Source organism: Mastomys coucha, unplaced genomic scaffold (genome assembly GCF_008632895.1).
Source record: "Mastomys coucha isolate ucsf_1 unplaced genomic scaffold, UCSF_Mcou_1 pScaffold21, whole genome shotgun sequence".
In the NCBI taxonomy this organism is placed as follows: domain Eukaryota; kingdom Metazoa; phylum Chordata; class Mammalia; order Rodentia; family Muridae; genus Mastomys; species Mastomys coucha.
Genome location: NW_022196904.1, coordinates 1,859,743 through 1,877,273, shown reverse-complemented (window position 1 = coordinate 1,877,273; position 17,531 = coordinate 1,859,743). Strand labels below are relative to the sequence as shown.

The following is a 17,531-nucleotide window of genomic DNA, read 5'->3' as shown; positions in this document are numbered from 1 at the left end:
CCGGCCCTTCCCCACAGTTAACCCTTTCGGTGGGGGAGGGGGAGTGGCAGGGGGCGGGCCTGGAAGCTGGAGGGACAGGGAGGAGGTGGGAAGATGCACGGATAGGTGGAGGGATGTATGGATGGGTGGAGGGATGCTGGAGGAGAGGGATGCTGGAGGAGAGAGGGATGCCTGAAAGGATGGAGGGAAGGATGGAGAGAGACACAGAACTAGTAGTAGACAAGCAGAGATGGAGACACAAAGAGAAGTATGACCTACATTAGTAGATGGGAAGACGCAGAATATCAGAGACAGGGTGGAGGAGAGGAGGGAATAAGGGATGCGGGAGGATTAAGAGTTCAAGGCCATCCCAGCTATAAAGTGAGTTTGAGGACAGCCTAGACTATGTGACAACGCCCCCTCAACTCACCCTCTCATAAAAGAGCTGAAAGGGGCAGACAGGGATAGGAGACAGAAATGCAAAGGAAGATGTAGAGAGATGGGGACAAAGAGAAATAAGGACTGTCAGGGGTCCAAGTATTCACAGGAGGGAAAGATGCTGGGCTTAGACGGGAACAGACTTCGGGATATGTGTGTGGGGGAGCGGGGAGATAGCAGAGGATAAAAGAGACAGAGATAGAAAAGGGAAGGACTTTGGGTGCAGACCCAAGTGTGATCTATTTCTCTATGTCCTCTAAAGTCAACACTGTGTACTCCTTGGGCAAAGTCTATGTTCTCACCATTATCAGGGCTCCACCTCCTGCTTTTTTTTTTTTTTTTTTAAAGACAAGGTCCGGCTGACCTCAAACTATGTGGCTAAAGATGACCTTGAACTCCTGATCTTCCTGCCTCTGTCTCTCGTGTGAAATTACAGTCCTGGAGAGATGATTCAGCAGTTAAGAAGAGCAGGCTGAAACCCAAGGACCGGGGTTTGCATTCTCAGCATCTGTACGGCTGTATGTAACTCCATCCAGTTTCAGGGAACTTTGGCTCCAGGGTGCCAAAGTACACCTGTGGTACACAGATGCACAGCCAGACACCCATAAGCATAATTCTTTCAGTTCCTTAAAATTGTTTAAAAGCAGACCTATACCACTGTGCCTTAATGTCTCCTATACCTTCATAGGTAGGCAGATAGATCCCAGTGCAGGTGGCATCTGTAATGGTTGCTTGTTAAGTCCTGTAAACTTCAAGTAGGCCTCAGTATAATCCTTACACCTCTGTGGGAGTACCACACATCTGCGCTCAACTGTGTGGAATCTGGTCCCTACTAAGGTTCTATATAAACCGTATCCTTTTTTTATGCCAGGCACCCTAAGTTGCTAGACATACATTTGATCCCCAAGTTTCTCACAGGGTACACCCATAAAAATTTATGCTCCTCTGAAGTGGTAAACCTATCAAACCATCTTCATTTCAATATCAAATCTGAGCCATATACTGTTCTGAATGGTAAGGATATAGCAGGGTGCTAAATCTACAAAACTCCTCCCCTATAGGGTCTCCATGATAGTGGAGGAGGCAGCTGATTGAACAAGGCGAGACCCTGTTAGATACTTTAGACAGTCATGGTTGGTGCTGAAGAGATGACTAAGGGTAAGAAAAATGTTTCTTTTTTTCTTAAGATTGTATTTGTGTGTGTGCATATGAACATCTGCATTTGGGTGGCATTGGAGGGTAGGAGAGGATATAGATTCACTATATAGACCAGGATGGAATCAAGATACACCAGGATATTGTAGATCTCTGGAGCTGGAGTTACAGGCAGTTGTGGGATGCCTAGAGTGGGCACTGGGAACTGAACTAGGGTCTTTGATGAGCAAGAGCTCTTAATTGCTGAGCCATTTCTCCTGGAAAATGTTTCTAGAAATAGGTATGAATTATGTAAGATGGCTAGGAAGTAAAATGAATTATGGAGACAAAAGGCAAATAGTAGTTTAGGGAGAGAAAGCGCAAGTGTAGAGGTCCTGAGACAGGAGGATGCTGGGTCATATCTTAGCAACACTGAAGAGGCCAGCGTGTTCAGAGATGAGTGGGCAAAGAGGAAGTTCAGAAAGCAGCTGTATAGGGCCTCATATATAATAGTCATCATGTCTTTGGTTTATGTCTCATATTATTATTATTATTATTATTATTATTTATTTATTTATTTATTTATTTTTTGGTTTTTCGAGACAAGGTTTCTCTGTGTAGCCCTGGCTATCCTGGAACTCACTCTGTAGACCAGGCTAGCCTTGAACTCAGAAATCCGCCTGCCTCTGCCTTCCAAGTGCTGGGATTAAAGGCGTGTGCCACCACCATCCAGCTTATGTCTCATATTCTGTAATTAAAAGTTTTCATCTGTATTAAAAATATATATTGCTCACTTGGGAGGCAGAGGCAGGTGGATTTCTGAGTTCAAGACCAGCCTGGTCTACAGAGTGAGTTCCAGGACAGCCAGGGATACACAGAGAAACCCTGCCTTGAAAAAACAAAACAAAACAAAACAAAATATATTGTTGCCAGGCAATGGTGACATATGCCTTTAATCCCAGTACTAGGGAGGTAAAGGCAGGTAAATTCTGATGAGTTGGAAGCCAGCCTGGTGTACAGAGCTAATTCCAGTACAGTCATGGCTACCCAATAGAACCCTGTCTCAAAAAACAAACAAAACAAAACAAAAAACCCCCAAAGCAAAACAAAAAAAATATATAGTTTTGAAAAATTTTCACACATGTATATAATGTATTCTGGTTACTTTCCCAACATCTGTAATTTATTATTTGTGTGTGTGTGCAGACCTGAGTTCACATGAGTGCATAATGCTTGTAGAGGACAAAGGTCAACCTCTAGGGTCATTCCTCACGAGCTCTCCATCTTGGGTTTTTGTTTTTGGTTGTTTTTTGAAACAGGGTTTCTCTGTATAGCCATGGCTGTCCTGGAACTCACTCTATAGACCAGGCTGGAGTCAAGATACACCAGGATATTGTAGATCAGTAACTGAAAGCAGAGCACATACTTTAAACTCAGCACTTAATATGCAGATGTGGTCAAACTTCTGCAAGTTTGAGGATAGCTTCATCTATTTAGCAAGTCCCAGGCTAACCAAAGCTATATAGTAAGACCCTGTTGCACCCCCTCCACCAAAAAAATCCTTAATGGAATCTCATCTTCAAAATTTCTTTTGGCATATAAGGTCATATATTCACAGGTTCTGAGAATTAGAAGTAGAATGTGCATGTGTGTGTATATATACATATATATGTATATATATGTACATATACATATATATGTGTCTATGTACGATGTATTATGTATGATGATATGATACCACATAATATAAATGTACATATAGTATATTTATATGTATATATATTAAACACATACATACCATGATGATAGCCTAGATGCAAGCTCCCTTGCATACTGTGAAAGTTACAGTATGATACATAGATACATATATAGATACACACATTTGCAATAACTTATAAGGAATGTGATCATATAGCTTTTCCATCTCTACTGAGATACTCTAGAGTAAGAGGAGTCCTATTAATAATAGCATATACTTGCAATCACAGTACTTGAGAGGAAGAGGAGTTCAAGATCAGTCCAAGTATATAGCAAGTTCAAGACCAGCCTGGGCTACAGAGATCCTTTTAAAAACCTAGAGAATGGGGTTAGGGAGATGGCTTAGTTAGTAAAATATTTGTTGCACATGATAAAGGACCTGAGTTTGGTTCCCAGCACCCACCGGGTGGGTGTAGTAGTACATGGTTATAGAGAAGTGAAAACAGGAAGATTCTCTGGGATTCAATAGCCAGCTGGTATAACCTAATGGGCAAGCTCCCGGGTCAGTGACAGACCCTATAGGGCTGGAGACATGGCTTAGAAGTTCAGTACTGTTCTTTCAGACGACCCAAGTTCTGTTGCCAGAATCCATGTCAGAAAGCTCCCAGTTACTGGTAACTCCAGCTCTAGGGAAGACAAAGCCCTCTTCTGGCCTACACACATACACACACACATAAAAAGTCTGGAGCAGGTGCGACTGCTCAGTGGCTAGGAAGCACTGGCTGCTCTTCCAGAGGTCTGGAGTTCAAATCCCAGCAACCACATGGTGGCTCACAACCATGTGTAATGGGATCTGATGCCCTCTTCTGGCATGCAGATGTATATGCAGACAGAGCACTAATAAAAATAAATAAATAAATTCTTTTTAAATAAAAAAATCAAGCCAGGCAATGGTGGCAAATGCCTTTAATCCAAGGATTAAGAGGCATTGGGAGGCAGACACAGGTAGATCTCTGAGGGTTTTTTTTCGTTTTTGTTTTTTGTTTTTGTTTTTTGAGACAGGGTTTCTCTGTGTATCCCTGGCTGTCCTGGAACTCAATCTGTAGACCAGGCTGGCCTCGAACTCAGAAATCCACCTGACTAAAGACGTGTGCCACCACCACCTGGCGATCTCTGAGTTTGATTCTAGCCTGGTCTATAGAGTGATTTCCAGGACAGTCAGGACTACACAGAAAAATCTATCTCAAAACAAAATTAAAAACAAGATATCTGTTAACGGCAATGGTAAGAGTTCCAGGGAACAGATCTAAACTTCTTGCCCACAAGGGCACCAAGCATGTACATAATGCATGTATATACATGTAGGTAAAATACTCATACATAAAATAAAAACGAGTAAAACAAGCCAGGGTGGGTGTGTATACGTTTACTCCCAGCATTCAGGATGCTAAGGCACGAGAATATGAGTTGTAGGGCAACCTGGTCATGTCTTGCTCCAGACCAGCAAAGGCTACATACTGAGAGCCTCCTCAAAACAAAACAACAAAATAACAAACTGACTCCAAAACAAAAAAACAAAAGAGGCGTGGGGTGGGATGGAGAGAGGGAGAGTTCAATGAGAGATAGTTCAATGATTAGAAGCTCTTGTTGCTTTATTGCTCTTGCTGAAGACTCAGGCTCAATTCCCAGCACCCATATGATGGCTTATGCATAACCATCTGTAACTCCAGTTCAGGGCAATCCTTCAGGCAAGCATATGGTGCACGAACATACATGCAGGTAAAACATTCATTCATGCAGTGGTGGTGCACGTCTTTAGTCCCAGCACTCAGCAGGCAGAGGAAAGTGGATGTCTGAGTTTGAGGCCAGCCTGGTCTACAGAGTGAGTTCTAAGACAGCCAAGGCTACACAGTGAAACCCTGTCTCAGAAAACAAAACAAAAACCAACCAAACACAAACCATTCATACACAAGTAAAAAGATAAATCTACAAAAAATGAAAACAACAACAATAATAATAATTTAAGGGGCTGGAGAGATGGCTTGGCAGTTAAGAGTACTTACTGTTCTGCAGAGGACCTGAGCTTGGTTCCTAGCACCCACATTGGTTGTCTCATAACTGCCTGTAAACTATAGCTTTAGGGGATCCTATGTCTTTGGCTCCATGGAAACCTGAATTTACGTGCATCTGCCTCCTCCTCCACTACAAAATTAAATATACATATATATATTTAAAATGAGGTGAGGATGGAAGGTAGAAGACAGCTGATGTTGACATGTGACTTCCCACACATACCATGTATATACATGTATATACACAACTCACACAGAGGGTTCCACACTGAAACCGGTAATAAATGGGGAAACTGAGGCCTAGAAAAAGGTGAGACTGAGTGTCAGGTTCCAAAGGTAACCTGATATTAGGGGCGATATTCCGAGACTCTAGGAGCAAATGCAGTTAAAATCAGTTGAGCGAAGGACAAAACGGCTTGAGCCGCAGCAGAGAAGGGGCGTGGCCTACGCAGGGGCGTGGCGGAACAGGACGAGATGAAGCTCCAGGTACTAAGAGGCGGGACTTACTGGGACTGGCCGAAAGGCCTAGAACAAAGTGGGGGGAAATGTGGGCATAGGCGGGGCCTATGTCTGGGAGGGGAGGAGTTGGCCATGAGGGTCCCTCGTTCGCTAAGGTAGACAGAGGAGCTAGGGGGCGGGGCTTATTACAAAAGCGCGAAATACAGGGGCGTGGCAAAGACAAAGAGGTGGGGGCCTAGTCGACAGAGGTGGAGCTAAGTGCCGCACCGCTAAGAGGTGCTGCTTAGAACTGGGCAAACAGCTTGGGGTGAGGCACTTCCGTGTGAGACCTGCGTACTTCCGGCAAAGATGGCGGCGCCCAATTGAGTCAGGTGCAGGGCTAGTCTGTCTTTAGGCGTGGTGGCAGCTCTAGACCCGACAAGGTGAGATCAGCCCTACTGGGGCGCCCCTCTTCAAAGACAATGGAGGAGACTTGTTGCTAAGGAGACTGAGAGAAGGCTTGTTGCCATGGAGGCGGGGCAGTGGGGTTGCTAAGAGACGAGGACGCAAGCTGGGGAGCTTGGGGGGGCTCGTTGCCAGGGAGTGGGTGGGGCCTGTTGCTAGGGAGTAAGGAGGGACATCTGGATTTGGGGAAGGGTCCTGTTGGTTTGAGGGAAGGAAAGGGGCTGTGGTTAATGTGGTTGTAGGCAGAATGGTTTGGGACCATGAGAAGACTCCTAACACCTTCAAAATTCCACCTTCTCAGCAGACCTTCAAGAGTCGACCCATCCGGACACCAGAACTGCTTCAGCGGTGACCATCAATTTCATTTCAACACATTCTTCCTACACAGAAAGTCCATGGCAGACAAAGGCTCAGGGGGCAGTCGCCTCCCTCTTGCGTTGCCTCCGGCCTCCCAGGGTTGCTCGTCGGGGGGCAGTGGTTCCTCGGCTGGGGGCTCAAGCAACCCTCGGCCTCCACGGAACCTCCAAGGCCTGCTGCAGATGGCTATTACTGCGGGCTCTGAGGAGCCAGACCCCCCTCCAGAACCCATGAGCGAGGAGGTAAAGTATGAGGACCTGAGAAGCTTGGGTTAGGGTCCTGGGGGTATAAGTGTCTTGGGGAGAGTTGTCTTCCTGGGTGATGAGCAAGAATCTAAATGTGGCTGAATGGTAGGCTGAAGGTCAGCTGTAAAGTGTCTGATCACAGCCTTGTATTGGGAGGCAGAATAGTCAGTCTCATGATGAGGGAAAAGCCAAAAAGAAAGTTGGGGTTCTCAGGACCCAGGCAGAACTAGATTCAGCCTTGTCTCCACAAGTGTGACCTTGGGTATATTATTTAATCTTTCCAGTCCTCAAGTGTTCATTCATTTTTTAATTGATGGTGATAATAGTAATGATAGCGTTTCACCAGGCAGGTCTGATGTTCCAGTTTATACTGACTTGTACACAGCATAGTTCGGCTTTGCCAGCTGCCAACCATGACCTTGCTTGGGCAATTCACATCCTTTCTCTGCCTCTGATTTTTTTTTTTTAAATCAATGAATTTGGAATAGCTATAATAAGTCCTGACAGAATTGTCTTGAAGTTTGATAGGAATTTTGCATGTAATTTTTTAGCTGACATTTACTATACATAGAATATTGTAGTAATTCAGTTAAGTTATAGAATAATTTATACATGTTGTGTCATTAAATCTTTATAGCAGAAGGAGGAAATAGGCACAGAGCAATAAGATAGTTTGCCCAAACTTGTCCAGGAGCGTGATTTCAAAGCCTTACAGCCTCTTCTCCTTCTCTTTCCTGTTTTGAGATTGAGGTCTCATACAGACCAGGCTAGCCTAAATGGCCTTACCCTCCTGATCTTCCTGCCCTGCCCTCCAAAATCCTGAGCTTACAGGTGTGTGCTAGCCATTTCAGCCTTCCTCAAGCTCCCTTTGGGGACAGTATAGTCTCTGGTCTTCCTCTGGGCTCCCTTGTTTTGTTTGTGCCATTTGTTGATTTCTCCTCATTCTCTATCCTCTTTTTTCTTTTTTCTTTTTTCTTCCAGATGACAGTTGGCATGGCTAAAGAGCCCTTCTTGTCCCAACTTGGTGGCAAGTGCAGGCCAGGGATACTATTCAAACCTCATATAGTTCTCAGGACATTTGTCAGGATACAGAACCATCCAGCATCCAGATCATCACAACCTCTGGTTGTCTTGCTGATCTTCAAACCTGACATCTGTTGGGAAACAAGCGGGTCTTGTGTTCTGCCTCCAGAGCTGCTAGTTGCTCAGGACAGAACCCCTGCATCATCCAGACGACTCTTTCTCACCTTCTCCCTTAACTGTACAATTGGTTCTCTTTTCAGCGTCCAGGATCTGGTCATATTTCACATTGATACACAGTTGAGGTTGTTCTTGAACTTCTAATCCTTCTGCCTCCACCCCACCCCATGCTGGGATTACAGGCATGTGCCACCACAATTTGCTCCATAACTTTTTTTCTTGCATGGATTACTTAGGATCCTACTAAGCTCTCTTGTCCCCATTCTTATGCTTCTCAGTCCATATCTCTACCTCTCAGCAGAGAACTCCCTTCATAGCTCCACCCACTTCATTCAGAGCAAAATCTAAGCCTTTACATCTGTCTATAAGATCCAACCTGCTTCTTTCCTGGGGTGTTTCTCTCCAACTTTTTTCTTTCCTCACTTAACCTTGCTTCAGCCATCTTGGCTTGCTGGTGATTGCCTCTGCCTTGAATATTCTTCCTAGTATGTGCCTGGCTATTCCCTGGCCTATTTCATTGCTGACATCTGACCCTCCAAGATGACCCCATTTAAGTTCTACAGGCCAACCTCCACTCCCATGATGTTCCACTGTGCTTAATCTTACCCTAGTGCTTGTCATACTGCCATATCATTTTACACTACTTTTTTTTTTTTTATCTCTAGCTTCTCTCTGTGTCCACCCTGCACACACCCCGAACAACACTTTTCTTTTTCTCTAACCAGTCTGTCTCAGGACTGACTCCCTAATACCTAGAAAAGAAGTTATGAGTAAAAACTATGTAAACATCTGCGCATGGTGGCTCCTGTTTGTTAATCCCAGCACTTGGGAGTGTGAAGCAGGAAGACTGCTGTGAGTTGGAAGCCAGACTGCACTATAGAATGAGAGACTCTGTGCTTCCCCCAAGATGTCTCCTAGATCCTTGTGGATGGAAAGAGCCATCAGCCCTTGCATTTGGCTGTCCTATTAGTGTCACTCCCTGGGCAATCACTGAGAGACTTCTCTCCCCACCCTTCTCCCTTCTTCCCTAGAGACGCCAATGGCTGCAGGAAGCTATGTCGGCTGCCTTCCGTGGCCAGCGAGAGGAGGTGGAGCAGATGAAAAACTGCCTCCGTGTCCTGTCCCAGGCCGCACCCCCAACGGCTGGCGAAGCTGAGCTGGCCACTGATCAGCAGGATCGTGAAGGGGCACTAGAGCTGCTGGCAGACCTGTGCGAGAACATGGACAATGCAGCAGGTACCCTCCTCCCCCAGCCCTCACCAGAGTGTCCCACATCCTGTGTGGCTCAGCCCTGTTCCCTACTCTCCTGGATTGAACCACCAACTCCTCCTAGCCTCTCCCTTCTGTTAGTACAGGAACAAACCCCTCCTCATACCCCACCAAGTCCCTGTTCTGCTACTTCCCTCATGAGTCCTGGGACTGATATTTACTCCCTAATTTGCTTGCTACTCTCTCAAGGGTGGGAAGGGAGGTGATTTGGGGTAGAATGGTAAACTGAGGCTGCCTTGAGGTAGACTGTTTGATCAGAGACATGAATGAGGGTATATCATTCAATGGGGTATTCCTGGTTTGCAAAAAGCATTCAAGTCTGTAGGAATAGCTAGTGCAAAGGTTGAGGTAGGATGGTGCTATTGTGATCAGAACAGACAGACATCCTCCTTTCAAAGAAGAATGGGACGGACATGTGTGGGTCTAGGGTAAGCAATGTCATTGAAGTATCCAGGGTCAAGGTGCATTCTGTAGGTCACATGTCACATTCATATATATATGTATGTATATATATTTATATATGTATGTGTGTATGTTATTTATTTATTTATTTATTTATTTATTGTTTTTTGGTTTTTCAAGACAGGGTTTCTCTGTGTAGCCCTGGCTGTCCTGGAACTCACTCTGTAGACCAGGCTGGCCTCGAACTCAGAAATCCACCTGCCTCTGCCTCCCACGTGCTAGGATTAAAGGCGTGTACTACCACCGCCCAGCCCCCACATTCTTTTTGTTACTGTTGTGGAGACAAATTCTAGGCAACCCAGGCTACCCTCATGCTTGCTGTGTACCTGGAGTTGGCTTTGAACTCCTAATCTTCTTTCCTCTATTACCCCAGTGCTGGAATTTCAGGTGTGTGTCACCGGGCCTTGTTTCTAAACCTTACTTATTTATCAAGGTAAAAAAATCACAAAACAGGCCAGTGAGATGGTTCAGTGGGACCTGAGTTCAAGTCTGGAAAGTCACATGGTGGAAGGAGACTGACATCTCCCAGAGCCCTGACCTTTAACATCATACATGACATGTGTATGCCTGCACACACACACACACACACACACACACACACACACACAACTAATAAATAAACATAAATAAATATGTAAATATTAAAAAGTCACAAAACAGAAGTAACCATGTTGAGTATATAATTCTGTAGCATTCATATCTTTTATTTTATTTATGTTTTTGTTTTGTTTTACTTTTTTTGGGAGGGTAGAGACAGGGTTACTCTGTGTAGCTCTGGCTGTCCTGGAACTCAGAGATCCCGCCTGCCTCCTTTGAGTGCTAGGAGTAAAGTTGTGCACCATTACTGCCCAGCCTATTTTTTTTTTTTTTTGAGACAGTGTATAACATCATAGCTGGCCTTTGTGACTGAATTCGTGACTATCCTCCTGTTTATACCTTCTCAGTGGTGGAATTACAGGCTTGTGCCAGCACACTGGGCAGCATTCAGGACATTTACAATATTTGGCAGTATTACCTCCAGATTTCAGAACTTGTGTATGGTACTAGGGATAGAATTGAAGACCTCAAGCATGTCAGGCAAGCCTGCTGTACTGAGCTAGATTGCTAGCTCTCTTTGCATTTTGCGTTTTGAGGCAGACTCTCAGAAAGTTTCTGAGATTGGCCTTGAACTCCCTCTGAAGCCCATGTAGAACATTTTTTTTTTAAGATTTATTTATTCATTTATTATATGTAAGTACACTGTAGCTGTCTTCAGACACACCAGAAGACGGAGTCAGATCTCATTATGGATGGTTATAAGCTACCATGTGGTTGCTGGGATTTGAACTCAGGACCTCTGGAAGAGTAGTCAGTGCTCTTAACCTCTGAGCCATCTCTCCAGCCCCCATGCAGAACTTTTAATCCTCCTGTCTCAGCTTTTTTTTTTTTTTTTTTCAAAAGACAGGGTTTCACTACGCAGCTCTGTCTGTCCTGGAACTTAACTATATAAACCAGCTTGACCTCAAACACACAGAGATCCTCCCAAGTGCTGGGATTAGAGGAGTGCACCAGTATTCCCTGCTCTGTCTCAGCTTCCTAGGTAGCTGGGATAATAATAGGCTTGTACCCCTTCCCTCCCAATCTCTGTTTAGTGACAGTGTCTTATGTAAACCAGGAAGGCCTTCCTTATACTCCTGTGTAGCTGAGGATGACCTTGAACTTAGGATCTTACTGCCTCCTCCTTAGTGCTGAGTGTGCCACTATGCCTGTTGTATGTGGTGCTGAGACCCAAACCCAGGGCTGTATGAAGGCTATGCAAGCACTCTACCAACTGAGCCTTAGCTCCAGACCTGTCTCACTTCCAAATCTTTTCATCATCCCCAGGTGAGCCCTCACACTCTTTCACCAGCCTTTCCTCTTATACCCTGTCTTTAAGTGAATACCCTGTTTCAAACCTTGTCTCTAAATTCTAAGGAGTAAGAGGTCAGCCTGTGAATTGGGGTCTTTGACAATTTTCTCTCCTCTCCTGTCCGTAGATTTCTGCCAGCTGTCAGGCATGCACCTGCTGGTGGGTCGATACCTAGAGGCAGGGGCTGCAGGGCTGCGCTGGAGGGCAGCACAGCTCATTGGCACATGCAGTCAGAATGTTGCAGCCATCCAGGAGCAAGTGTTGGGCTTGGGTGCCCTGCGCAAGCTACTTCGGCTGCTCGACCGGGACTCCTGCGACACGGTACGAGTCAAGGCTCTCTTCGCCATCTCCTGTGAGTGTTCCAGGATCGGAGGGGGAGGGCCTGGGGCCAGTGTTGACCACAGGGGCGGGGCTTGCTTCATCCACAGGGGAGAAAAGATTGGGGTGCTTCCTTTATTTTTTTAATTTGTATTCTTGTTGCAACTCTGTGTAAGGTGCAGGAGCCAGACACTAACTATACTCTGATAGTGGTGGTAGATGACCTTGTGTTCCAGCTTGAGATTCTCATACATATCAGAGTCCTTGTCCATGTTTGGGGTCAGTTTATTTTCTGCCTTGGGGAATCATCCTATATACTGTAGGATACTGAGCTGTGTTTGTGGTCTCCACCAATTGGAGACACAGGAACATTGCCCACTTATAATAGCCAGCACTTAGCCAGGCAATGGTGCAATGGTGGCACATGCCTTTAATCCCAGCACTTGGAAGGCAGAGGCAGGCAGATCTCTGAGTTCAAGGCCAGCCTGGTCTATAGAGTGAGTTCCAGGACAGCCAGGACTATACAGAGAAATCCTGTCTCCAAAAACCAAAAACCAAAAATCAAAAAAAACCCAAAAACCAAAAAACCCCAAAACAACCAGCACTTCTCCAGACAGGTAGTCCCTCAGTGAGTACCGCGGTGGCTCTGTGTTAATGCTGTCTGCCCTCACGGCTATGAAGCAAGGAAACCAAGGCATGGGCAGAAGTGTGCTGATTTAGGTGCCAGCTTGCAGACAGAAAGAAAATCATTTTGTGAAGCACTTGCTTATGTTGGTTTTTGGTTTATTTTTATAATTTGTATATTTTGTGTATGTAGCTCCTTCCACCATTCAGGTCCTCAGTCTATGTGTGTGTACATATTTATATAATAAATATATACAATTATAATTACATAATACTGTAATATTATATAATATAAATTTTATATATTGCTTTTTTGTTTTTGTTTTTAAGAGGCAATGTGTCATGTAGACCATGCCAGAACTCTTTGTAGCTGCAAATGACCATAAAATTCTCTTTCTTTTTTTTTTTTGAGACAGGCTATCACTATGTAGCTCTGACTGGCCCATAACTAACTATAGACCAGGCTTGAATGAAACTCATGGGGATTTTCTGCCAACAAGTCTCCGTCCTACTTTGAAATGTCTCTTTCATTTTTTTGTTTTTGCGACCCACTGCATTTAGTTAGGGTTGGTTTCACGAGGTGGTGCTTATTTGCCAGAGCAAGGGTAACTTAACAGACTACAGCACTGAGGACTATGGTTTCTCCTACTCCCTCCCCCAGCAGAAGGTGGGCTAGAATATCTAAGGGAAGGGTGGAGTCCTGTATTATCTCTCCTACAGTCATATGCTTTAGATTCTCCTGCCACTATTTCTGAAGTGCTGGGATTACAAACGTGTATCACCATGTTTAGTTTATGGGGTTCTGCAGGTCAAACCGAGGCTTTGTGTATGGTAGACAAGTTACTCTGAAGCACACTTCAACTCTTTATCTTTTTGTTTTGAGGGCAGGATCTTGTTAAGTATTCCTAGGTTGGTCTTGAACTCACTGTACAGTCTAAGCAAACCTTGAACTTGTCATCCTCCTGCCTCCATATTCCAAGTAGATTGAATTATAGCCTATGCCCTGAGGCTTAGCTAAATCCATCCTTGTAGAGTGCACAATGTAGTATTTTTTTAGTGTATTCACAAGGTTGTGCACCCCCTCTCAACTTCATAACATTCCTCACCTCCAGCTCAACTCTGTAGTCCCTCCTCATATCCCCCTAAGCCCAGCTCTTGCAGGCACTTGTTTAATGTGTCTCAGGATTTGCCTGTTCATGACATTTCCTGTAAACCGAACCGTGTGTGCCTCATATGGCCTTTTGCTTCTGGATTCTTTCAACGAGTGTAGTGTTCATCCTTGTGGCATGCGTCAGTACTTCATTCCTTTTTATGGCTGAATGACATTTCTTCACCGACAAAGCATATTTTGTTTATCTGTTCATCTGCCAATGGGAGTCTGGGTTGTCTCAGCCTGTTGGCTGTTCTGCTGCTGTGAGCCGGGGTTGGGAGTCTTGGGGTATGTACCTGGGAGTGGGCTTGCAAGGACATATGGGGACTCCTTGTTCATCTCTGCAAGGTTGACTGTTGCCTTTCCCTTTCTTTGTTTCTTGTTGTTGTTTCTTTCTTTCTCTCTCTCTCTTTCTCTCTCTCTCTCTCTCTCTCTCTCTCTCTCTCTCTCTTTCTTTCTTTCTTTCTTTCTTTCTTTCTTTCTGAGACAGGTTTTCTCTGTATAACCCTGGCTGTCCTGGAACTCACTCTGTAGACCAGGCAGACCTTGAACTCAGAAATCCACCTGCCTCTGCCTCCCAAGTGCTGGGACTAAAGGGGTGCGATACCACCTCCCAGCTTTTTTTTTCGTAGTGTGTCCCTGGCTATCCTGGAACTACCCAGCACTGAGCTCAGAGAGTCTGCTTCTGCTTTCAGGTGTTGGAACTAAAGGTGTGCACCACCACTCCTGGCTCCTTTCCATTTCTGAGACAGGATCTCATATAGACCAGGTAGAACTCTTGAACTCTCTCTGTACCATAAGATGTCCTTTAACTTCTTGCCTTCCTGTCTGTATCTTTCCAGAGCCCTGGGAATATAGGCATGCACCACCATGCTGAGAATTGAACCTAGGGTTTTGTGAATGTCAGGAAAACATCCTATTACTACCGACTGACATGCATCCCCAGTCTGACTGTACTTTGCTCTAGCAGTTATACATTGTGATTGAAATGGGATATGTAAAGCCAGGCCTGGTGGCCTATACTTGTAATTCCAGGACTCAGGAGGATTGCCATGAATTTGAGGTCCAAGAGGGTTACAGAGCTAGATTTTGGAGAGAAGGAGAGGGGACAAAGGCAGAAAAAGAGAAATGCAGTGTGTAGGAGGGGCCTCTAACCCACATCCTTTTTCGTTTGCCTTCCCCTGCGTCTTGAGCTTTGGTCTCCATGTGTTTGTTCACGCAGATGGCAAATGCTACTGGGGCATAGAGGCTGGCGGGAAAAACACGGAAGGCTTGGGTTGGAGAGGCCTTTCAGCAGGGGAAAGGATTTGAATCTGAGGCAGGAAGGAGGAGGCCTGGAGCAGAGCAGCTTCTGGGAAGTAACGCCCAATGAAGAGACAGACACAGGATAACCTAGCCCTAGGGTGGGGAGAGGATTTTGTGCCCTAAATCTGCCACAGCCAGTCTGGAGCTACAGAGGGAGGAGCCTGCATAGCTTTCTTCTGAGATTTTAAGATTTATTACTTGTATTTTTCTTTTATGTGCATGAGTTTTTTGCCTGCATATATATGTGTGCACTACACATATACAGGGCCTTCTTCTGAGGAGGCCAAGAAAGAGCATTGTATCTTCTTGAACTTGAGCTACAGGTGGTGGTGAGCTGAACCCAGGTTCTCTCAGGAAGATCAGTAAGTGCTCTTAACTGCTGAGCTATCTTTTCAGCCTCTATTACTTTTTTTTTTTAAGAATCTATTTTAAAATTATTTTTAGTTGTGTGTATATGTGTTTGTTTCTGTGTGTAGGCATATACACATGAGTGCCCACAGATGCTAGAAGCATTGGAATCCCTGGGTCTGGAGGTCTAGGTGGTTGGGAACCACTTCATGTGGGTGCTGGTCTTCTGGAAGTAGTGCTCTTAACTACTGAGCTGTCTCTCCAGCCTATTCAGTCCCAGACACTTTTTACAAAGACATTAAATAAGGTGGGCATGGTGACTTACCTATAATCCTGGTAAATGGGAGGCTGAGGTGGGGGGGTTTCTGTGAGTTCTAGGACAGCCTGGGGTCTACAGGGAGAATGTGTCTTAAATACTCCGTGCCTCCAATGAAGACATTCTATAGTATTAAAAATACAGGGTACTGAGAATATTGGCACACATCTGTGATTTGGGAGCTGATCTAGAGGATGCCTGGAAACTTGAGGTCAGCTGGCTCACGCCTTTAATTCCAGTACTCGGGACATACAGGCAGGTGAATCCTGCCTGAGTTTGAGGTCAGCCTAGTCTACCCTGTCTCAAAAACAAACAAACAACCCCCCTCCCCAATTTTTTTTTGAAGTTAGCTTGGGCTATACTTTGAAGGATGAATGCTAACAAGAAGCAGAGCTCAGTTGGCAGAGTGCTTGCCTGGCGTACAGGAAGCTTTGGGTTTGATCCCAGGTACCACATAAAGCAGGTGTAGTTGCAGATGCCTGTAACTTCATCATCTTCTGGGAGGTGAAGAGGTGGAGTCAGGAGGGGCAGAAGAAGTTCAGGCGCATCCTTGGATATATATAATGAGTTCAAAGCTAGCCTGGCCTATATAAGATCCTGGGTTGAGAGAGGAGACAGAGAGGAAGGTGGGGAAAGGAGAGGGGAAAAGAAAATGAAGACAAAACAGAAATCTGTAAAAAGTTACATTGATCAGAGTCTGGCAGGTACAAAGATTATGTAGTGAAAAGCCCCCATCCCAGACCACCTGGTCTACTTCTTGTACATGGTACATGTTTCTGTAAGTCTAGGGGTGTGTGTGTGTGTGTGTGTAGTATACAGACCTAGGCAAAGCCACTCTTCTTCCTCTGCTCATTTGTATGTACCTGGTAACAGACCATCTGGATGGTTCTGCCCAGCTGATCTTGGACTGCTTTGGTCCTCTTTCTTCTTTATACATTAGTAACTGTCATCTTTCACCATTTCTGGGAGTCAAGCCTACTTATGTAGTTCTTGATTTTGCCCTTTTTGAGGCCTTGGTCATCCGGCAGTGGACCATAGTAGTGATACTGCCTTTGAGCCCACATACATCTTCTGCAGTTGGCTATCTGTCTTTTAGGTTGCTTGCTGCTGAAGGAAGCTTTTGAGGGCTGAGGCAAGAAGCCTCAGGTTCTTTGAGTGGCCCCAAGGCATGGTGGGTTCTCTAGATGCAATGAGGGAGCTACAAAACAACACTGCCATTTTACTCTGAAGTAGAGTTTGCATAATCACTTTAGAGTGCACAGTCAAGTGGTGTCTGCCCTTCCATGGGTGGCTTTATAGTATGGTGTTATCTGGCTGCTTTCCAGGGCTCTGTGCTAGGAACCGGTAGGGCTTGGTCACGTGGGCTCCTACTGCCTAAGGCAGGAACATTACTGCATTCCTACCCCTCTCTAGTGAGGGCACAGACTTGGTTGCCCTGTCACTTCACTTTTGTAAGTGGTTCTTTGTTTGCACAGAGAAAGGGTTTCAGAAGGACTCAGAGATGGGTCACTTGGAGTCAGTCGTGCGCAGGCCTGGGGTGGGGGAAGGGGCAGGGAAGGATAGGGAGACACACATGCACCTCCTGTTGACGTGATCCCTGCTTCTGTTGTTTCTTTTCCTCCCACCTCTGCCCCAGATGGGGTTTCTCTGTGTATTCCTTGTTCTGTAAGCCAGGCTGGTCTAGAACTCAGAGATTCTCTTGCCTCTGACTCCAGAGTGCTATGGTCAAAGGTGTGTGCCACCACTGCCGTTGGAGAGAGGGCAGTGAATGCCATTGTCGTATACTTGTGGTGACCAGAGGACAACTGTGGTGTCAGCTCTTTTT

At 45.3% G+C, this 17,531-nt stretch overlaps 1 protein-coding gene across 4 annotated transcripts in view; it reads left to right on the top strand.

Moving 5' to 3' along the window:
- Positions 1–5,687: 5,687 nt before the first annotated feature.
- Hspbp1 (HSPA (Hsp70) binding protein 1) overlaps positions 5,688–17,531 on the top strand; it is a 22,687-nt gene continuing 10,843 nt past the window's right edge. Inside the window, exons 1-4 of one of the 4 annotated variants that reach the window (XM_031385139.1) lie at positions 5,688–5,807; positions 6,526–6,823; positions 9,058–9,262; positions 11,773–11,997. In XM_031385139.1, coding sequence (XP_031240999.1) covers positions 6,620–6,823; positions 9,058–9,262; positions 11,773–11,997 — 634 coding nt within the window. In that variant the 5' untranslated portion in view covers positions 5,688–5,807; positions 6,526–6,619. Of the gene's footprint in view, positions 5,808–5,842; positions 6,203–6,341; positions 6,824–9,057; positions 9,263–11,772; positions 11,998–17,531 lie in introns of those variants that run through there. The other 3 variants (XM_031385138.1, XM_031385137.1, XM_031385136.1) reach the window with 3 other exon arrangements.